We start from the raw sequence: 23,616 nt of genomic DNA, 5'->3' as shown, positions 1-23,616 counted from the left end.
TTCTACAAAAGCGGGTGGGAGGGAACAGGGTCCCAAGAAGCCCTAGGTAAAGACGTGGCCAATTGCAAACGCTGGGCACTTCAAAACTTTGGGCAAAGCGCTTCCGCGCCTCTCCTGCTGCTTCATCCCCGCCACACATTAGCGGCCGAGGCCTGTCATCAGCTCTCCTTGGAGGACTCAACGCCACACATGCAGGGGCGGAACCTTCCTAAGAAGCCGTGTAGCGTAGGCTCTTCTGCCCAGGACAGCCAATCGCGAGGAGGAGAGCGGCCAGGGGGCGGCACCCTCGCCGGTCCGGGCCGAGTTATTGGTTGGCGGTCGCGTCGCTCGCTCGGCAGAACTACGTGACTGTCTCGGCCGCTGGGATTCGCACCGGTTCTGCCTCCCGCACCTCTACGCCGGTGAGTCCTCGCAGCGCCCCTGGATGTCGCCAGCCGGGCCCCGCCTCCTCCGGAGGCCGAGCAGTGGGCGGGGAAAGGGACGGACGGGTTTAGCTCTGTCGGCGCCGCGGTGTCCACCTCAGTCCTGCCACTGTGGAAGACGCGCACCGCGGCGCCTGGTCGCGTGGGGCGGCCCGGACCCAAGAGGTGAGAAGAGGGAAGCGGACCAGGGAAGAGGGAGGGAGGGGTGCTGGCCGCCGCGGGGTCAGCGGGCCCCTCCCAGAGTCATCCTGCCTGGGTCCCCGCGTCGTAGAAGCCCAGATCAGGGGTTCCCGCTGTGGAGGGGGGCGCGCGTCGGGTTATTTCCCGCGTGGTCTGGGGCCGGGCGAGTGGCGCTGCACCCCTCGTATCTGGGCCCGCCCCTCTGGCTGGCGGCTGTCCACTCACCCGCCACCCCGCATATCTTGCTGGGTGCCACGCACCCCACTGTTCTTCCAGTCCTCGTTGAATATCTGGAAGCGGGACCGAGGAGATAGGAGCCACCACCACCCCGGACAGATGGGGAAACTGAGGCCTGTACAGTCGAGACAGCTTGGTTATGTTGGTTATTAAAAATCACACACCCCGGCCGGGTGCGGTGGGTCAAGCCTGTAATCCCAGCACTTTGGGAGGCCGAGGCGGGTGGATCACGAGGTCAAGAGATCAAGACCATCCTGGTGAACATGGTGAAACCCCGTCTCTACTAAAAATACAAAAAATTAGCTGGGCATGGTGGCACGTGCCTGTAATCCCAGCTACTCAGGAGGCTGAGGCAGGAGAACTGCTTGAATCCAGGAGGCGGAGGTTGCGGTGAGCCGAGATCGCGCCATTGCACTCCAGCCTGGGTAACAAGAGCGACACTCCGTCTCAAAAAAACCAAAAAACCAAAAAAACAAAAATCACACACCCGATTAAGTACAGAATCAGGACCTGTTCTTTCTGACTCATACACTAAGTTGAAATTCTTTCACTGGATGGATGGAAACACTGAGAAGACAGAGAGGGCCCAGAGCCTTGCCTAAAATTACACAGCAGGTCTTTTGCAGAGCTAGGACCTGTACTCAGCTCTCCAGACTCATAGATTATCAGGCTGGACTCCTTCCCTGCACAGATTGGGGAGCACAGTGAGTTAGAAACGTTCAGAACTTAAATTTCCTTCTGGCGCCCGTTCTAGTTAACCTTGTTTTCTTCCTGTCCCTAAGAGCTGTTGATGTGAAATCTACAACTAATGCAATATGCAATACTAGATTAAGCAGAACTTTTGTTTTTGAAAATTGAATCAATAAGAAATGGAGGCCCAAAACTGTTGAAACAGAATGAATCATTTAAACAAAACAACAACAACAAAACCCAGGAATCTGAAGGCAGGACAGAGACTGCAGGCAAGACAGAGACTGATAGCTATTGTTTATTGAGTAAATGCTATGTGCCAGGCACTGTGGTAGCTAGTTGTGTTAGCCAGCAAGTTAGGTAACGTTACCCCATTTTACAGGTCAGGAATTGATGCTGAGTAAAGTGAAGTTTTACTCGGTGCCGTATGGCTGCTGAACAGTGTAGCTGGGATCTGAACAGAGGTCTATTGGACTTCCAGAACACATCCAGTGATTCTCCAAGTGTGGTCCTAAGCTCACTGTTCAGTATCATCTAGGGTGCGGAGTCCTGGATCTTATCCTTGGATTTGCAGGGGTGGTCCTAAGAAGCTCACAGCTTTGTATATTTCAAAATCATTGTACTGTAATGTGCTGCCTCCTAGGGGAAGATCTAGAGATGAACATATTCTGGGCTAGGGGTAATTTTTGAGGAAAGCAACAATCACACTTTTATTTTTGCTTATTTCTGATTTGACTGTTTTTTCTTTGAGACCTGGTCTCACTGTGTCACCCAGGCTAGAAGTGCTGTGGCGTGATCTAGGCTAACTGCAGCATTGACCTCCTGGGTTCAAGCAATCCTCCCACCTCAGCTTGGACCACAGGTGCATGCTACTACACCTGGCTAGTTTTTGTAGAGATGGTGTTTCACCGTGTTGCCCAGTCAGCTTTCAAACTCGTGAGCTCAAGAAGTCCTCCTGCCTTGGCCTCTCAAAGTGCTGGGACTGCAGGCATGAACCACTGTACCTAGCCCATACGTTTATTTTTTATTTTTTCCCCATGATTGACAGGAGAATAATCACAATTTTAGTGAGCACAAACCCCCAGGCAGATGCTTGCCAAGCTCTTGACATAAGCTTGGTTTTGCCTTGTGGGGGCAGAAGAGTGGGGGTTGAAGAGTTAAGTTAGAATGGGGAAAGTCACTCCTTTTTTCTTATCAGATAGCTGTTAAATTCACTCAGCAGGTATTTGCTAAGCACTTATTAGGTGCAAGACATGTTCAAGACACTGAGAATACAGCTTTGAACAAAACAGAGCAAGTGACTCCCTCATGTGAAAGACAGACAGCTAACACTGTGTAGTATGGAATGGTGAGAAGGGATATGGAGAAAAATAAAGCAAAGCAAAGGGCATAGGAGTGCAAGGCAAGGCTGGGCCCATGAGGGAGATGTGGAAATGGCAGTAATGGCAGTGATATATATATATATATGTTTTTTTTTTTTTTTTGAGATGGAGTTTCACTTTTGTTGCCCAGGCTGGAGTGTAGTGGCACAACCTTGGCTCACTGCAACCTCTACCTCCTGGGTTCAAGTAATTCTCCTGCCTCAGCCTCCCTAGTAGCTGAGATTACAGGCACCTGCCACCACCACACATGGCTAATTTTTTATATTTTTTAGTAGAGATGGGGTTTCACCACGTTGGCCAGGCTGGTCTCGAATTTCTGACCTCAGATGATCCACCTGCCTCGGCCTCCCAAAGTGTTGGGATTACAGGCGTGAGCCACCATGTTCAGCCTGCTATTTTACATATTTTTTTAACTTTTTTTTTTTTGGTAGAGTTGAGGTCTTGCTATGTTGCCCAGGCTGGTCTTGAACTCCTGGCCTCAAGTGATCTTCCTGTTTTGGCCTCCCAAAGTGCTGGGATTACAGACATGAACCACCATGCCTGGCCTCTATTTTATATATCGTATCTAGGAAGGAGCTCGTGTATAAGGTGTCATTTGAGGCTGGGCAATATGAACAAAGGCCCCGAGGACAAAGGCTGCTTAATATTTTCAGGGACTGGTGATTGGAACACTCATGCATAGGAGGAAGCAAAACAGTGGGCGGTTTCAGATTCATTTATAGAAGCTGATACCAACATTTTTAGACTATAATTGGTAGGAGGTGGGGAGCCAGTGCAGATTTTTGGGGAGCATATCCAAATGGTTGACCTCATCTTGCTAATGAATGCTTCTTTTGCAGAAGAGACATGCATAGTGCTTTAAAAATGTAGGTTCAGGCCGGACACCATGGCTCATGCCTGTAATCCCAGCAATTTGGGAGGCCAAGGCCAGCAGATCACTTGAGTTCAAGAGTTTGAGACCAGCGTGGACAACATGACAAAAACCTGTCCCTACAAAAAATACAAAATATTAGCTGGGCATAGTGGCATGCACCTATGATCCCAGCTACTCAGGAGGCTGAGGTGGGAGGATCACTTAAGCTTGAGAGGTAGTGGTTGCAGTGAGCTGAGATCGTGCCATTGCACTCCAGCCTGGGTGACAGAGTGAAACTCCATCTCAAAAAAGATAAAAAATTAAAATGTAGGTTGAATATTAGAGGAAACTAAGTGAACATTATACAGGAACTCTGTACTGTTTTTGCAACCTTTCCGTAGGTCCACAGTTACTTCAAAATAAAAATGTTTTTAAAAATTAAAAATATGAAGATTTAATAAAGTGTTTAAGGCTGAACTTTGCCTGCAGCTTCTTTTTTGTTGTTGTTGTTTTTTAACTTTTTTTTTCTTTTTTTTTGAGGAATTCTGGAATCTCTAGCAACTTTCAAATAGTTCAAAAACGAGAAGAATAAAAAAAAATCCCTATGAGTATGGAGAGAGTACTTTAACATCTTACATGAATTGTAAATTGTTTAATAGGTGAATCGTTATTCTGTAAGTATTCCATGTATCATTCTTTCAACTTTTCTGAAGGTTTAAAAAAACCTTCAAAATAAGCAATCAAGTGACAGTATAGTTTCGAATCAGGCAGGCTTGTTCAAGTCATGATTCCCCTACTTACAGGCTGTGTGTAGCCAGGCGTGATGGCTCACAGCTGTAATCCCAGCACTTTGGGAGGCTGATCACCTGAGGTCAGGAGTTAGAGACCAGCCTGACCAACATGGTGAAACCCTGTCTCCACTAAAAATACAAAAATTAGCTAGGCACAGTAGTCCCAGCTACTCGCGAGGCCGAGGCAGGAGAATCGTTTGATCCCGGGAGTGGAGCTTGCAGTGAGCCCAGATCACACCACTGCACTCCAGCCTGGCCAACAGAGCAAGACTCCGTCTCCAAAAAAAAAAAAAGCTGTGTGAAGTACTAGAAAATTATTTCCAAATTATATATTCTAGTCTAGTCTACTTATTTTTATTTTAAAAAAATTATTTCTTAATTTTTTTTTCTTATATCGTAGCTCTTACCAGTCTAGTTTGAGATTTTTCCATCTAAGAGAAGAGACTTACTTTGGTAGTTGACTTGTTCATACTAATACTGGATTAATGTTAAGACTTGAGGTTTTCCACAAACTTGAGATCTATAGGTTGTTACTAGGTTGGCTAGTTTTTCTGTAATTATTTGATGTATTTATACACTTACGGAAACTGGCATAGGCAATCTATTAAAGGAAAAACGTTAGCAGTCGGGATACTTGGGTTCTGGATCCATCTCTGCCTTTAAGTAGCAAATGATTTCACTAATCTGAACCTTGATTGATTGATTGAGACAGTCTTGTCTGTCGCCTAGGCTGGAGTGCAGTGGTGTGATCTCAACTTACTGCAACCTCCATCTCCTGGGTTCAAGTGATTCTTATGCCTCAGCCTCCCAAGTAGCAGGTATTATAGGCATGTGCCACCACACCTGGCTAATTTTTATAATTTTTTTTTTTAATTAAAGATGGGGTTTCACCATGATGACCAGGCTGGTCTTGAACTCCTGACCTCAGTTGATCCACCCACCTCGGCCTCCCAGAGTGCTAGGATTACAGGTGTGAGCCACCACGCCTGGCCTAATTTTTGTATTTTTAGTAGAGACTGGGTTTCACAATGTTGGTCAGGCTGGTCTTGAACTCATGAGCTCAAGAGATATGCCCACCTCAGCCTCCCTACGTGATGGGATTACAGTTGTAGACCACTGGCGCCCAGCTGAATCTATATTTCTTATCTAAAAAAACATAGCGGTTAGATTTCTTGATCTCTGTCCAGCTCTAAAGTCCTCTAATTCAGGAAAACTGCCATTAATGATTTGATCATTTAGCTTGAACTGTCTCATGTTTGGGACAGAGGGTTATGGCTGCCTGTATTCCAGGGCTCCTGACAACAGGTTAATTTTTCTACTGACCCTCACTGCCTGTGGTTTTAGGTTGTGTATGTGTTTAACGCAGTTACTTAAGCACACATACACAAACGTGCATAACCGTATTTACAATAGGTTGTGAAGCTCAGTTTTAAATGGCCTAGCTTTCTTAGGAAAATCCCGGTACAAGTTGAGTATCTCTTATCTGAAATGCTTGGGACTGGGAGTGTTTCCGATTTCTGATTTTTTGGGGTTTTTAAATATTTGCTTTATACATACTAGTTGAGCATCTCTAATCTGGAAATCTGAATTGTACCAGTGAGCACTTCTTTTGAGCATCATGTTGGTACTCAAAAGTTTCAGATTTTGGTGCATTTTGGATTTTGGATTTTTTGATTATTAATATTATGTTATCAAGTCTATCCAATGAAGCTATCATATTTTAAAACCAAATATAACTGTTTTTTGAAAAATATTACAAAAAGAAGTAAAACACTGCTTAAATACTTTCTCCCAAAGTTAGTTGTGTGTGTTTGGGCACTTATGAAACACATTTCCCAAGGCTGCGTATCCAGAGTATTGGAACATTCAGTGATAATTTCTTAGGAATTGAAATATAAACTGCAGTTGAAAACAAAATGACTTAGGTGGGCACAGCAGCGTTTGTCCCTAATCCCAGCTAATCTGGAAGCTGAAGTGGGGGATCGCTTGAGGCCAGTAGTTCAAGGCTGCAGTGAACTATGATCACGCCTATGAATGGCCACCACTCCAGTCTGAGCAACAGTGAGATTGTGTCTCTTAAAAAAAAGAAAAAGATAATTATGTAATAGATTATATTCAAGCTAGTCTTTTCCCCTTCAGATAAGAATTAGACTTTTTATAGCTTTATTGTAGTGTAATTGACATACAATAAATTGTATTAAAATGTACTCTCTCTATATATGTATATATAAAACTGTCACCACAATCAAGATAGTGAACATATCCATCAATCCCCAAAATTTCCTCATGCCCCTTTATAATCTCTCCCTCCTATCCCTCCTTACTTCCTATCCCAAAATAACCACTGATTTACTTTCTGTCACTATACATTAGCATAAACTTTTTCTTTTCTTTTCTTTTCTTTCTTTCTTTCTTTTTTTCTTTCTTTCTTTCTTTCTTTCTTTCTTTCTTTCTTTCTATCTTTCTTTCTTTCTTTTGGTGGAGGTGTCAGGAAATGAACTTGGGGACTGATTAGTTTGCATTTTGTAAAGTTTTTTCCGTGAAATCTCGTTCATCTAATATTAACATAGTGTACAATACAGTGGCATTAAGTACATGCACAATGGCTTGTAACCGTTACTACTATTTATTTCCAAAACTTGAAATAGAAACTCTGTAACCAGTAACTCACCACTCCCCCCAACAGTAAACGCTTATCTGTTTTCTGTCTCTATGAGTTTGCTTATTCTCTCTCTTTATACATGTATTTTGTTGTTGTTCTGTCACGTGGGCTGGAGTTTAGTGGCACGATCGTAGCTCACTTCAGCTTTGACCTCCTTGGCTCAAGCAATCCACCCTCCTCAGCCTTCCCAGAATGCTGAGATTATAAATATGAGCCACTGTGCCTGGCCCCTTTTACCTTTGCTAGATATTTTGTGTAAGTGGAATCATACAACCTTTTGTGTCTTTTTAAAAAAATTAGATCCAGGTACTACATGTATCATGTCAGTCTTTTGCTTAACATGATGGTGTTAAGGTTCATGCATGTTGTAGATGAAGAGTATCAGAAATTAATTCCTTTTTAATTGTCAAATAATATTCTATTCCATGGTTATACCATGCTTCATTTATCTGTTCATCTGTTGATGGACACTTGGATTGTTTTCTCCTTTTAGCTATTGTAAATAGTGTTGTTAATACTAATACAATATCTGTTTGAGTTACAGTCTTTAATCCTTTGAGTATAAGTGGAATTTCTAGGTCATATAGCAATGCTGTGTTTAACTTTTTGAGGAATCACCAAACGGTTTTTCGTTGTGTTGGCACCATTTTACATTTCTACCAGCAGTGTATCAGCTGTCTTCTTTTGAGATGGATTCTTGCTTTGTTGTCCAGGCTAGAGTGTAGTGGCATGATCTTGGCTCACTGCAACCTCCACCTCCTGGGTTCAAGCAATTATTGTGCCTCAGCCTTCTGAGTAGCTGTGATTACAGGTAATCAGGTGTGTGCCACCACCACGCCCAGCTAATTTTTGTATTTTTTATTGCCATGTTGCCCAGGCTGGCTTTGAACTCCTGACCTCAAGCGATCCACCTGTCTTGGCCTCCCAAAGTGCTGGGATTACAGGTGCGAACCACGGTGCCCATCCTCATATGTCTTTTAAGGAAACAAAAATCAAATTTTTGTCAAACAACAGTCAAAGCTAATTCTTCTTGGAGAATTTTTTGTTAAAATAGCTTTTTAAAATAAAAACCAATCTCTCCATCAAAAACTATTTATTAGATACTTCCTGTATGTGCCTAATTCTATGCTAGGTATTATGATAATACACAAAAATTGTAGAACATCTTGAATAATTTTAATCTAGTTGGGAAGATAAAGCACATATTCAACAAACATTTATTGAACATATGAATGGAATTCAGAGGAGGATGAGATACCATATAGCTTTCCCTCCACCCCATTTATTTTTCCAATGTTGGCTTCTCTCCTGTGCTTGAGAACCACATTTCTAATTGCCTGCTGGACATACCATCTGGACATATTATAGAAATCTCCAACCTAAAAAACCCAAAGTCAGACTTTCTGCTGCTTCCTGTCTTTCCATTTTCTTCTCCATCTTCCTGTATGTCATCCTTCCTTTTGTGTGGTCCCTCTCAGAATTCATCTTAGACTTGTTTGCATATGTCTTTTTAAGCACCACGTCTTACCTAGTTGTACCACTGAAACGTCACACCTCTTGCCCTGCCTTGGAGGTTAGGCCTCTGGTAACTATCTTAGAGGATGAACTCGTGACTTCTTGGGATTACATAAAAACTAATCTTTCCCTCCAGCCTTACCTCCTACAACTTTGCTCCTGGAACTTGGTATGATGTTTTCCCGGGTCTTGGACTATACTGTGACCTTTCACTTGCCTGAGTTATCTTTTCCCTTTTTATTAAGGTTGCAGCTTCCTACTTCACATTGGCCTGCAGCCTATTCTCTACTCTCAGAATGCTCTAAATCTTTCTGTTATGGTACTTAGAATGCTGTTTAAAACTGTCTTAATCCACTGATTGTGGGTAGAAATTGAGTTCTTTATGCCAGGCGAGATGGCTCATGCCTGTAATCCCAGCACTTTGGGAGGCCAAGGCGGGCAAATCAAAAGGTCAAGAGATCAAGACCATCCTGTTCAACATGGTGAAACCTCGTCAGTGCCAAAAATACAAAAATTAGCTGGGCATGGTGGCGCGTGCCTGTAGTCCCAGCTACTCAGGAGGCTGAGGTAGGAGAATCACTTGAACCTGGGAGGCAGAGGTTGCAGTGAGCTGAGATCGCACCACTGAACTCCAACCTGGTGACAGCGTTCTTATTCATTTTAGCAGGAATTTACTGAACCTCTACTATGTGCTAAGCATTGTTCTTGATAATGGAAATAAAATAAGTATGAGAAAGACTGTAAATAATAGTTTTACTTATAAGTAACAGAATTTCAAAAGTCTGAAGTGCTGTGAAGAAAATAAAGCCAGGTAAGGATATAAAGAATGCTGGAAAGGAGGTATTTTATTTGGTTGGGATGGTCAAAGAAGGTTTCTGTGAGGAGGTGACATATAAACTGAGGCCAGACATGGTGGCTCACACCTTGGCGGTGGCTACACTTTGGTAGGCAAAAGTGGAAGAATTGCTTGAGCCCAGGAGTTCGAGACCAGCCTGGGAAACATAGCGAGACCCTGTCTCTATAAAGGAATAAAAACAAATTAGCCAAGTCTCATGGTGTGTACCTGTAGTCCTAGCTACCTGGAAGGCTGAGGTGGGAGGATTGCTTGGGCCTAGGAGTTCAAGGCTATAGTGAGCTACGACCATGCCACTACACAGCAGCCTGTGTGACAGAGTGAAATCCTGTCACTAAAAAAAAAAAAACTGAGACCCAAAGGATGAGAACATGCCTGTACAGATCTGTGAGATGATTATTTCAGGCAAAGAGAACTTGAGCAAGTGCAGTGACCCCAAGAATGGAATTGACTTGGCATGCTCCGGCAACCTCAAAAAGCCAGTAGGAAATAAGGGCGAAAAGGGAGGCAGTGTTCAGATCTTGTAGGATATTAGAGTATTCCAGGTGAGGGAGAATAGTAGGAGGGCAGTGAGATGTGACTGGATTTGTTTGGCTAGTGGGGAGAGGATAAATATATTATTCAAGGCACAGCAGACAGGACTTTCTGATGGATTACATATGGGAATATAACATAGGGCAGGCGTCCCCAAACTTTTTACACAGGGGGCCAGTTCACTGTCCCTCAGACCGTTGGAGGGCCGCCACAGACTGTGCTCCTCTCACTGACCACCAATGAAAGAGGTGCCCCTTCCTGAAGTGCGGCGGGGGGCCGGATAAATGGCCTCAGGGGGCTGCATGCGGCCCGCAGGCCGTAGTTTGGGGACGCCCTGACATAGGGGAAAGAAAGATTGACATCTAGGTTTGGGGTTTAGGTTCTGATGCATTGTGTCTAGCACAGTGGTTAGCTTATAGTAGGAGCTTAAAATATGTTTATACTTTAATGAAGACCAGTACCCAACCTCTAGGAGCTCACATGGAAAAGTTAGCCAATCCAGCCGGAGACGGCTTGTTGACACCTGAGAACACCGATGGAGTACGCAGGGGTTGCAGGCCCATGGATGGATCTGAGTTTTCCTCTGATGAGTAGTCATCTTAGCTTTTCCTCCAAAGGACTGGTCCTCTCACAGTATTAACTTCTCAGTCCAGGGCAAGGGCCTGGAAAGTAGCCTGCACTTTAACCATCCTGGTTGTAGCCATCTGTGAATGAAATGGAGAGGAATACAGAAGGCTTTGCTCATCCTTGGCCCTCCTGGACCTTTATAGTGCTATGATCTTTCCCTGGACTTTCTGACAACAGTGAGTTAGAGGATCAGATGGTACTGTATACATGGAGAATCTGTCTTGGTTGTACCTGTTTATAGTTTATTTTTGTTTATTCTGAGAAAGGGTCTCATTCTGTCGCCCAGGCTGGAGTGCAGTGGCATGATCTCAGCTCACTTCAGCTTCCACCTCCCGGGTTCAAGCAATTCTCATGCCTCAGCCTCTTGAGTAGCTAGGATTACAGGCGTGTGCCATCACGCCTGGCTGCCTTTTGTATTTTTAGTAGAGACGGGGTTTCACCGTGTTGTTCAGGCTGATCCCAAACTCCTGACCTCAAACAATCCACCCACCTCGGCCTCCTAAAGTGCTGGGATTATAAGTATGAGCCACTGTGCCTGGCCTAGTTTTGTTTTTCTAAAACTACCTTAAACTATTTTTTATCCGTAAAAGGAAAGGTAAAATGCTTTAGTGAAATAATATAACATCAGACCAGAACATATATAATTATTTGCCAAATGAGTGATACAGTAAGTGACTTTCTCAAAAACTTTCAGGGCCTATGCATTGCCTGCAGATTAAAGGCTCACTTTCTTGACCCGGCGTAAAGGGCCCTCCAGATCTCCCCCAGGTACCTCTGTTGGCTCCTCTCCCACTAATCCCCCGTAAGCATTCTGCATTTTAAATATAACATTCTCATTTCTGATTCTTTTCCTCCAACATTAGAACTATTGCTGTTTGTGTTTTCTTCTCCCTCACCTATATTCCAAGCCTTCTCTCATCCTTTCAAATCTGACCTAGACTTCAGAACCCGAGTTAGGTATGTTCTTCCCTTGAAGACTTTCTAAACAAACTATTCTCTTTCAGATTTTTCTCTGCTTAGATGCCATAATCATAGTAGTCAGTAGCTTCTGGTTTTATTTAGCAGTGAGTTTGTAGCATATATACATAGGTAAAGCAAAGCATGATTATGGAACTTTGTGGATTCAGACTGGTGGCTGAGTTAGTTCTACTTGTGGGACTGTTTCTGAGTGAATACCTAAGTTTCTAAGAGCTGGAGATGAGAAAGGACCATGGCCATGAATGTAGAGAAAGGGAGAGTTGGGAACAAGATTGTCAATATTATTACTGGATCATTTTGGGTATCAGCTAGGTGAAACTGGAATGTGTAGAATAGCTGAATTTAAGGTGTTCGGAAATATCTGAAATTAGAGAAGCTAATTAGATAGGAATAGTAACATATTAAAAAAGGATCTATTCTTGGGAATCCCAAAATGTACATTTTATTACTTTGCTCTGTCATTTATAAGCTGAATAAATTACTAAATTGGGCCAGTCCTTTCACTTTTAAACTATCTATATCTTTAAAGTGGGTTTCAAGTAGACAGCAAATTGGACCCTATTTTTTAATTCTATCTGACAGTCTCCATCTTTAATTGGCAAGTTTAGACCATTTAGATTTAATGTGATTTTTTTTATTAAACGCTACCATCTTACCAACTGTTTTCAGTTTGTTCTGTTTATCTTTTATCTTTCTTTTCTACTTTATCTTGTGTTGACAGTTTTTTATGATTCTATTTTATCGCCACTATTATTATTTGTATCTTTTAAAAAATGTAGTGGTTACTCTTAGGTTTAAATGTACATCTTTAATCAGAGCCTATGTTCAAATAATATACTATTTCATATCTACTGTAAGACCTTACAGTTTGCTGGGCATGGTGGCTCATGCCTGTAATCCCAGCACTTTGGGAGGGCAGAGTAGGAGGATCCCTTGAGCCCACAAGTTTGAGACTAGCCTGAACAACACAGCGAGACCTCATCTCTTTTAAAAAATAATAATAATCAAAAAAAATTTTTAAAGACTTTAAAATTCCCAATTCCCCCTCCGATTCTGTGTGATTGTTGTGTCACACATTTATTTTGCATATGCTGTAAACAAAATGCATTCCCATCTTTGGTTTAAACAGTTATCTTTTAGAGCAATTAAATATATATATATATATATATATATATATATATATATATATATTTTTTTTTTTTTTTTTTTTTTAAGACAGAGTTTCGCTCTTGTTACCCAGGCTGGAGTGCGATGGCGTGATCTCGGCTCACCGCAACCTCCGCCTCCTGGGTTCAGGCAATTCTCCTGCCTCAGCCTCCTGAGTAGCTGGGATTACAGGCACGTGCCACCATGCCCAGCTAATGTTTTGTATTTTTAGTAGAGACGGGGTTTCACCATGTTGACCAGGAGGGTCTCAATCTCTTGACCTCGTGATCCACCCGCCTCGGCCTCCCAAAGTGCTGGGATTACAGGCTTGAGCCACCGCGCCCGGCCCAATTAAATATTTTTTAATTGAAATAATGAATTTTACTTTATTTGTTCCATTTCCTGGACTTTACTTCTTTGTTATGTAGAACTGAATTTCTGATTGGTATATTCTTTTTGCCTAAAGAACCTTCCTGAAACTGTCTCTCTCTCTCTCTGTATGTCTTTCTCTGTTTCTCTCTCTCTACCCCTTCTCTTCTCCACTCCCTCTCTGTCTTGGTCTCCCTTTCTCCCCTCCTCTCCCTCTCCTCTTCCCCCCACATATATATATGGTGCTGGTCTGCTGGCCTGAAATCCTCTTAGTGTTTATCTGAGAAAGTTTTTATTTCTTTTTTATCTTTTATTGATTTTATTTTATTTAAGACAGAATCTCTCTCTGTCACCCAGGCTGAAGTGCTGTAGCATGATTGCAGCTCATTGCAGCCTTAACCTCCCAGGCTCAAGCAATCCTCCTACCTCAGCCTTCCAGGTAGCTGGGGCCACAGGTATACACCGCTATGCCTGGCCTCTTATCTTTTAAAATATTTTTTCTAGGTAAAGAATTCTGTGTTAAAAGTTATATTTCTGGGGTCAGATGTGGTGGCTCATGCCTATAATCCCAGCACTTTGGGAAGCCAGGGTGGGAGGATCACTTCATACCAAGAGTTTGAGACCAGCCTGGGGAGCTTAGTCTCAAGACCCTGTCTCTAAAAAAATTTAAAAATTAGCCAGGTGTGGTGGTGCACACCTGTAATCTTCACTAAGGAGGCTGAGGTGGGAGAATCACTTGAGCCCATGAAATGGAGGCCACAGTGAGCCATAATTGCATGCCACTGAACTTCAGCCTGGGGAGCAGGGCAAGGCTCTATTTCTAAAAAAGATACATATTTCTGGGATGTGAAGATACCACTCTATAATGTTCTGGCCTCCATGATTTCCAATAGGAAGTCTGCTATAATTATTATTTTTGTTTCTACATAAGTAATATATGTTTTTTCTTTGTCTTCAGGATTTTCTCTTTGTCTTTTGTTTTCAGCAGCTTGAATGTCATATGTATAGGTGAGGATTTTGTTTTTATATTTATCCTTCTTGGTATTCTCTGAGATTCTTGGAGATAGATATAAATGCAGAATGTGTGTGTGTGTGTGTGTGTGTGTGTGTGTGTGTGTTTGTGTATACACATATACATATTTTGTTTGCTTGTTTGTTTTGTTTTCTTTTAAGACAGAGTTTCACTCTTGTTGCACAGACTGGAGTGCAATGGCACCATCTTGGCTCACTGCAACCTCCACCTCCTGGGTTCAAATGATTCTCCTGCCTCAGCCTCCTGAGTAGCTGGGATTATGGGCATGTGCCACTATACCCAGCTAATTTTATATTTTTAGTAGAGATAGGGTTTCACCATGTTGGTCAGGCTGGTCTCGAACTCCTGATGTCAGGTGACTTGGATCTATATTTTGATGTCTCATTAATTTTGGAAATTTCTTGGCCATCACATCTTGAAATACTTCTTCTGCCCATTCTCTCTCTTCTTTTGGGATTTTAATTATGCATATGTTTGATACTTTGATGTGTCCTACAGCTCTTGGATATTATGGTACATTGTTGATAATTGGGTTTTTTAATTTTGTTTTGTTATTTAAATTGTTTTTGCATTTTAATTTAGGTAATTTCTGTTGACTTGTCTTTGAGTTCATTGATTCTTTCTTTGGTTTTCAGGTCTACTAATGATCCTATCAGAGGCATTCTTCATCTCTGTTACTGTGTTTTTCACTTTTAGCATTACTTATTTGATTTTTTCTTATAGCTTCCATTTCTTTGTTGTATTTTCTAGTATTAATTTTTATCTATATTCTTCCCAGATAGCAGCCATACAGGGCAAGATTTGGATTCCATGTTTTTTCTTATGTCTCTTTTGCATATCTTAGGCTTGGAAAAACCTTTTGACCCAGAAATCACCAAGAGCTCTCCAAAGTAGGACATTGGTGCACTCAAGCTAGCTCAAGAAAGCAGGAAATGAGAAGAGAGTCACAGACTGGTTGCGTTGTGGAGCAAAGAGCTGCTGGGTGTATCCATCAACCTGATTGATTTTCTCAGGGTCAGTGGCCATCTAAGTCTATTCTTTCTTTCCTTATCTACTTCAGAAGACCATCAAAATATTTACTCTTGTTAAACCTAAGCAACATGAGTATGGGTTACTTTTACATATCTTATGTTTTTGAATAAGACATAGGTCCTGGATTTTGTCACTTTCGTAACATTAGGTTTATAGAACCTCACAAGGGCTCCTTTTTCTGTCAGTTCCAAAATAGGAAACTTCCTGAGTCCTTCAGGAAATATGTTGTCTCAGCTGGGTGTGGTGGCTCACGCCTGTAATCTCAGCACTTTGGGAGGCCAAAATGGGTGGATCACCTGAGGTTAGGAGTTTCAAGACCAGCCTGACCAATATGGTGAAACCCTATGTCTCTATTAATAATACATAAATTAGCTAGACGTGGTGGCATGCGCCTGTAATCCCAGCTAGTCAGGAGGCTGACACAGGAGAATTGCTTAAACTCAGGAGGCGGAGGTTGCAGTGAACCAAAATCATGCCACTGCACTCCAGCCTGAGCAACAGAGCAAAACTCTGTCTCAAAAAAAATAAAAAATAAAAAAATATTGTCTCTATCTGGCCATAGTCACAAACGTTTGTTCATTTATTGATTCATTGATTCAAATGTTTTGTAAGCCTGCTATCTCCGCGTTACTACATTACATTCAGATTACACTGATGAACAAGATGTCTTTCCTCCAGGAGCTAGAGATTCCCACTTTGCTAATAAAAGAGTATGTTTAGTACTATAATGGAGGTGCAACATGCTATGGGACCCAGAAGGTGTAGTATTTCATTTGGGCTAGGGGAGATTGGTTAGTGCTTTCTTGAAAAGGTAGCATCACAACTGGGTTTAAAAAAATTATTAGGATCTTGACAGGCTGAGGTGGATGGCCATTCCAAGCTAAGTAAACAGCTAATGTAAAGACACTAATTCATGAAGTATTTGATAAACGATTTATACTCTCTACTCCTTTGAGACCCAGGTTCATTTTCTTCTTTTACTCCTGTTATTTGACTTATTTTTTGTTGTTGTCCTTTCTCACTTTTGGTTATCTTTACCTCCTTTGTTTTCGTATAGTTCCTAGTGGTAGGTCTTAACGGTATTAGTTTTACCGTAGGACCCAGAGATGGAGGATCACCTGTATTTCCTACAATACAGGAAGTGCAGGGCAACATTATTTCTCTATTCAACCCGTGTTGCAGAGTGTGTACTTAGACTAGTAAAGTGAATTTTAGATGAATGTGGGCCCTGCCCACAGAGCAGATGACTCCGTACTAGAACATAGTGGAATAGACCACAACCTGCTACAGCATGGATGAGACACTTGGCCCGTCAGCCCTCTCCATGCCCTTTACATTCAGCATCCTCATGTCAACTTCTCTCTCCTCTTTCCTACGAAGCAACGGAGTACTGTTCAAAGACTCAAATGCATTCTGCCCTAGTTTATTTTTATTGCCGAAAACATTTACCTTTACCCTGCAACTTACTTTTTCTTCCATTTATTTTCAACATTTAGCAGGTTGTTTAAAAAGGGACCCAAAATTTTTTTAAAAAAGGACCATCTTCCTTGTTCCAGGGACTGGTAGGTAGGGGTTAAGGTGACAGCAGGGGTTAAGACCAGATCCTCTTTTGCAATCTGCCTGGGAGGTGAAAAGCCTGGGAAGAAGACCACTGGTAGCATATGTATGGAAAGGGAACAGGCTGCCCTTATACCTTTTCTGGAGGAAAAACTGCAGGGGGAGCCAGGCATATATGGAGAAGAATCCTTAATGGCTTACACTCTTGAGAAGTCCTGTACCCAGCCAGTTATTTGCTTTGACTTGGCTGTTTATGGTCTGGTTCTGGTCTTTTCTTTTGTCCCCTACCCAAGACAAATGAGTCTCAATTAAGGAAAAGGGACATAAGATACCTATTCCAAAAGTGAATTCCTCTTAACTCTCATGAAATGGCAAGTAGAATTGTTAGCATATGTGAGCCCTGAAAATCACTTGATCGATGAACACTGGTATTTTCTCTGGTGTAGGAAGCTGAACCATCTATCTCCAGAAATGTCTTCGGAAGGTAAAGAGCAACATGACCTTTCACCCAGAGACTCGGCTGAAGGAAATGATCCCAGTTCTCCATCTGGGATCCCTCTGGAGCTTCAAAGGGAATCAAGTACTGACTTCAAGCAATTTGAGACCAGTGATCAATGCAGACCTTATCCTAGGATACTTATTGAGCGTCAAGAGAAATCAAATACAAACTTCAAGCAGTTTCTTATTAAAAAGCTGCAGAAGAATTGCCAGTGCAGTCCAACCAAAGCCAAAAATATGATTTTAGGTTTCCTTCCTGTTGTTCAGTGGCTCCCAAAATACGACCTGAAGAAAAACATTTTAGGGGATGTGATGTCAGGCTTGATTGTGGGCATTTTACTGGTGCCCCAGTCCATTGCTTATTCCCTACTGGCTGGCCAAGAACCTGTCTATGGTCTGTACACATCTTTTTTTGCCAGCATCATTTATTTCCTCTTGGGTACCTCCCGTCACATCTCTGTGGGCATTTTTGGAGTACTGTGCCTTATGATTGGTGAGACAGTTGACCGAGAACTACAGAAAGCAGGCTATGACAGTGCCCATAGTGCTCCTTCCTTAGGAATGGTTTCAAATGGGAGCACATTATTAAATCATACATCAGACAGGATATGTGACAAAAGTTGCTATGCAATTATGGTTGGCAGCACTGTAACCTTTATGGCCGGAGTTTATCAGGTAAGAAGCAATGAAACCAACTGGTTATTTCTAGAAAAGTAATCTATTACATGAAATCTCATCTCTGTATGGGATCTTAGGAATCACAATAATTAAAGGTATCATTTATCGAGAGCTCAGGGTTTATAAAGGGTAGAGGCAAAATTCAAACCCTAACTGGACCACAGGTAATATAAGGCTGGTTCTCTGGACCTCACACCATCTAGTACAACTCTTTAATTTTACATGTCAGAAACTCTTGGCTTTGCTTGAGATTATTTATGGTTGGTTATTGGCAGAGTCAGCATTAGCAGTTAGGCAAGTGGGTAACAGATGGGGGTTGAGAGTGCAGGAGTTTTTCTTTTTTTTTTCTTTTTTTTTTTTTTTTCTTTTTTTTTTGAGGCAGGGTCTCTATCACCCAGGCTGGAGAGCAGTGGCACTATCTTAGTTCATTGCAACCTCAGCCTCCCTGGCTTAAGCAATCCTCCTACCTCAACCGCCTGAGTGGTTAGGCCTACAGGCATATGCTACCACACCTAGCTGATTTTTGTATTTTTTGTAGAGACAGGGTTTTGCCATGTCGCCTAGGCTGGTTTCGAACTCCTGAGCTCAAGGAATCCTCCGGTCTCGGCCTCCCAAAGTGCTGGAATTATAGGCGTGAGCCATCACACCCAGCCTCAAATTCTAAATGTCCCTCACCTTCCATTAGAATTGCTAATCTATTGAGTGACTCTTACTAAAGGTAGTAGTTCTCTTGGATTGTTGTGGAGAGAGGGAAAAAGTTGGGGACCACAGTTTCATATTATCAGCCAGGAGAAAGGATTAGAAATCAAATTCTTCTTGAGTCTCCTATAGAATCCACTAATCTGTCATTATCATCATGCCCCTGGCTTTTGGCATCCAGGAGCCAGTGCCAGGATTAAACCTCTTCTCTAATACAGGCATTTCAAACCAACGAGGGAAAGGGAAGAGTAGCTCACTTTATTTGGTGCTCAGACGAGTGGGGAGGGAGAGTGAGGATGGTGTGAAGGTGAGCTGTGCTTCTTAGAGTCAACTTACTTACTTATTTATTCATTTATTTATAAAGAGACAGGGTCTGTTGGTCTCAAACTCCTGGACTCAAGTGATCCTCCCAACACAGCATCCCAAAATGCTGGGATTACAGGCATGAGCCATTGCACGCAGCCAACTTTTGCTTTTTTGTTAGTATGCCTCACCAAGAAGGAGGAAGGCATAATAGAATTCTTAAAACTTATTAGAAAGTGGAAAAAATAAGTAAAATGCAGAATTATTGTTAATATGGGAGACAGTATGGCATCAGTACACATATACTACATGAGAATGGTTTCTTAGTATGAGGTTAAAGATAATTGTACAATTTTTAAAGTGTGATTCTATTTTGATGTGAATCTAATTTTTTGCTTTACCAATTAAAACTTCACTTGTACACTTGCTCTTAGACAAAAGGCTGAGAAGCAGTAAGACTTGACTTTTACAGTAATGATTGTATTTAAGGAAAATACATGGTTTCTTAACTAGAAGAATTTTTCCAACTTGAAGTTTTCTTCTGGATCCTTGAGAATTTTTTTCTTTTAAAAGAGATCTGTTATGGCGGGGTGCGGTGGCTCATGCCTGTAATCCCAACACTTCGGGAGGCCGAGGCAGGTGGATGAAGAGCCAAGAGATGGAGACCATCCTGGCCATCATGGTGAAACCTCATCTCTACTAAAAATACAAAAAAATTAGCTGGGTGTGGTGGCACACACTTGTAGTCTTAGCTACTCGGGAGGCTGAGGCATGAAAATTGCTTGAACCCAGGAAGTGGAGGCTGCAATGAGCCGAGATCGTGCCACTGCACTCCAGCCTAGTGACAGAGTGAGACTCTGTCTCAAAAAAAAATAAATAAATAAAATAAAAGAGAGAGAGAGAGAAATCTGTTCTTTGTGATGGAAAGAATGAAAAATTAAAAAAAAGAGGTGTGAACCTTATTCAAGCTTAAGTAATATTGTATGAAAAGATAGAAATCTCATGTTCCTGTCTCACCTGGGCTAATAATTAACATTGTGACCTTGGGCAGGTTGCTTAGCCCTTTAAACATAATTTTTCCTTTGTAAAATGAGAAGATTGATGTATGATTGTGTTTATTCTAGCTCTGACATTCTGTGATGCTCTGATGATATGTCTCCATGCAAGAAATGTCAGGATAATACAAAACGTAGACGTTCTTTTCCATTTGTATTTAACAGTTCTATATCCTTCCTTCCAGGTAGCGATGGGCTTCTTTCAAGTGGGTTTTGTTTCTGTCTACCTCTCAGATGCCTTGCTGAGTGGATTTGTCACTGGTGCCTCCTTCACTATTCTTACATCTCAGGCCAAGTATCTCCTTGGGCTCAACCTTCCTCGGAGTAATGGTGTGGGCTCACTCATCACGACCTGGATACATATCTTCAGAAACATCCGTGAGACCAATACCTGTGATCTTATCACCAGCCTTTTGTGCCTTTTGGTTCTTTTGCCAACCAAAGAACTCAATGAACACTTCAAGTCCAAGCTTAAGGCACCGATTCCTGTTGAACTTGTTGTTGTTGTGGCAGCCACATTGGCCTCTCATTTTGGAAAACTACATGAGAATTATGATTCTAGTATTGCTGGACATATTCCCACTGGGTTTATGCCACCCAGAGTACCAGAGTGGAACCTAATTCCTAGTGTGGCTGTAGATGCAATCGCAATTTCCATCATTGGTTTTGCTATCACTGTATCACTTTCTGAGATGTTTGCCAAGAAACATGGCTACACAGTCAGAGCGAACCAAGAAATGTACGCCATTGGCTTTTGTAATATCATCCCTTCCTTCTTCCACTGTTTTACTACTAGTGCAGCTCTTGCAAAGACATTGGTTAAAGAATCTACAGGCTGCCAAACTCAGCTTTCTGGTGTGGTAACAGCCCTGGTTCTTTTGTTGGTCCTCTTAGTAATAGCTCCTTTGTTCTATTCCCTTCAAAAAAGTGTCCTTGGTGTGATCACAATTGTAAATCTACGGGGAGCCCTTCGTAAATTTAGGGATCTTCCCAAGATGTGGAGTGTTAGTAGAATGGATACAGTTATTTGGTTTGTTACTATGCTCTCCTCTGCACTGCTGAGTACTGAAATAGGACTGCTTGTTGGGGTTTGTTTTTCTATGTTTTGTGTCATCCTCCGCACTCAGAAGCCAAAGATTTCATTGCTTGGCTTGGTGGAAGGGTCCGAAGTCTTTGAATCCTTGTCTGCTTACAAGAACCTTCAAACTACGCCAGGCATCAAGATTTTCCGTTTTGTAGCCCCTCTCTACTACATAAACAAAGAATGCTTTAAATCTGCTTTATACAAACAAACTGTCAACCCAGTTTTAATAAAGGCAGCTTGGAAGAAGGCAGCAAAGAGAAAGGTCAAAGAGGAAGCAGTGACTCTTGGTGGAATCCAGGATGAAGTGTCAGTGCAACTTTCCCATGATCCCTTGGAGCTGAATACTATAGTGATTGACTGCAGTGCAATTCAATTTTTAGATACAGCAGGGATCCATACACTGAAAGAAGTTCGCAGAGATTATGAAGCCATTGGAATCCAGGTTCTGCTGGCTCAGTGTAATCCCTCTGTGAGGGATTCCCTAACCAAAGGAGAATATTGCCAAAAGGAAGAAGAAAACCTTCTCTTCTATAGTGTGTATGAAGCAATGGCTTTTGCAGAAGCATCTAAAAATCAGAAAGGAATATCTGTTCCCAACGGTCTGAGTCTTAGTAGTGATGAATTGGGAAAGTAGAAGAATGCCTAGCCAATAGGTTAAAATTTCAAGTGTCCAACATTTCCCATTTCCACAGTGGAAAATTTTGCACACTTGAAATTTTAACCAAGTAGCTAGATATTATTCCTCCTTTGAAGCTAATGGCGTTTGTTATATACACTGCCAGCAGAGCTTATAGCTGGACAGAGTCAAAAAGAAGAAAATATGGTTTCAAGCTTTCTTGCAGATGTGAAGGATTCCTGGAATGCAGTAGGTATGTATTGAATTGAACTGTAAAGTAGTTCCAAAACTTAATTACTGTACTGTTTTAGGGCATATTCCCTTCTCCAAGAGATGAAGCGGTGAAGTTGAGATTTGCATTGGAAGTGGCATAGTTGTCTTTATGTGGCTCAGTGAAGGGGGAGAGAAAGGAGGCAGGGAAAGAATGTTGCACCTGCTGTAGTACCAGTAGATCAAGAGGCTTCTGGGTCACCAGGTTATACCAGATAGGTTTGTTCTTGTAGTTCTCTATCCCCAGGCTTTGCTCTCCAGATGGCAGCAGGTTTTTAGTAGGGAAGTGCCATTGCTCTCCGTAAGGCAGAGTCTCATCAGGGGTTTAACACCTGGGCAGATTAGTAACGTCCTGAGACTCAGCCTGATATTAGACAGAATACCCTTTATAATACATTTGATGTTTTTAGTCGTGCCTTTTTGTTTAGGGTAAATAGGTAAGCACAAAGAACTCTTCAAAATCAGAAAATACAATAGGAGTCCTTCCTGGTCTTTTCTGTGATCTCTGTCTGTCCTTATTTCTGAGACTTTCTCTACCATTAAGCTCTATTTTAGCTTTCAATTATTCTAGTTTGTTTCCCATGGAATATGTCTTAAAATGGTATTTTTGTCAGTGACAATCTTGCCAGTCAGCAATTTCTAACAGCATTTTAAATGAGTTTGATGTACAATAAATATTGATGACAATGACAGTTTTTAACTCTTTGAGTCACCAAAAACTATTATGCAGGAGGATTTAGAAGGATCACATTCACAAAACCCAAGTGCTATGGATGTATTATTCATGATAGCTGGCCACAGGTTATAAATTGAGGAATAATTTCCTTTCAAAAAGCAAGAATGTCCAACATTGAAAGTTTATGGTTTTATATTTGGACCTTGACAGGTAAGAAAAAACCAGGTTCTCCAAAGTTAGGAATAGGGAACTAATTTATGAAACAGCCATTTTTTTTTTTTAAAAAAAGCAAACTGCAGACGTACAAAATTATTTTTCAATCTGTTCCTACATTCTAAACAATTTAAATATTTATGAGAAGCAAACCCTATGTGTAGGGCATCTGTTGGAGTGGGATGCTTTTAGATATATATTAAATATGTACATGTTTAATATGTATATTTAATATATATAATTATATCTATATTATCCATATATATATATATATATGTAATTTAGCTGTTTTGTTAGCTCCATAAGCTGCCAGTGTTGCTTTTCTGTTGGTAGAGTGCTCCCATTTGTTGACATGGAAAATACCTTTCCATTAGCACAACAAAATAGTTTCTCAGTAGAAAGTCTGGATTTCTGTTTTGTAGGTGATTCACATTATGATTAAATGTAGGTTTCCTGAATTTTGACATCCTTTTAGAACTTGAGTCTGGAATTCCAGAAATATCACTTGCTCCTTGTATTTGTGCTTGTTTGTTTTTAGCCAGCATTTGCCCTTTCTATCCAGCCTTGTGAATAACAGTAGTAAAATCACAGTATCTTGGTCAGTCTTTATTTTTTTCCTGTTTGCTTTTTTAAGAGACAGTCATCCAGGCCAGAGTGCAGTGT

General features: G+C 41.7%; 1 protein-coding gene across 7 annotated transcripts; it reads left to right on the top strand.

The window, feature by feature from the left end:
- Positions 1-340: 340 nt before the first annotated feature.
- Positions 341-23,017, top strand: SLC26A2 (solute carrier family 26 member 2). Of its 7 annotated transcripts, XM_074379411.1 has the most exons (6): positions 429-587; positions 4,305-4,438; positions 14,198-14,247; positions 15,117-15,286; positions 17,308-18,034; positions 20,280-23,017. In XM_074379411.1, exons 5-6 carry the CDS (start codon positions 17,333-17,335, stop codon positions 21,810-21,812), a joined length of 2,235 nt encoding a protein of 744 aa, XP_074235512.1. In that variant the 5' UTR covers positions 429-587; positions 4,305-4,438; positions 14,198-14,247; positions 15,117-15,286; positions 17,308-17,332; the 3' UTR covers positions 21,813-23,017. The 7 variants fall into 7 exon arrangements, with proteins under 7 accessions (XP_039326080.1, XP_074235503.1, XP_074235512.1 ...); XM_074379402.1 differs by lacking the exons at positions 429-587; positions 14,198-14,247 and adding an exon at positions 380-401; XM_074379416.1 differs by lacking the exon at positions 4,305-4,438.
- Positions 23,018-23,616: the final 599 nt, after the last annotated feature.

The sequence above is a fragment of the Saimiri boliviensis genome, chromosome 1, assembly GCF_048565385.1.
Source record: "Saimiri boliviensis isolate mSaiBol1 chromosome 1, mSaiBol1.pri, whole genome shotgun sequence".
Taxonomy (NCBI): domain Eukaryota; kingdom Metazoa; phylum Chordata; class Mammalia; order Primates; family Cebidae; genus Saimiri; species Saimiri boliviensis.
This window is presented reverse-complemented; position numbering and strand designations above follow the sequence as displayed.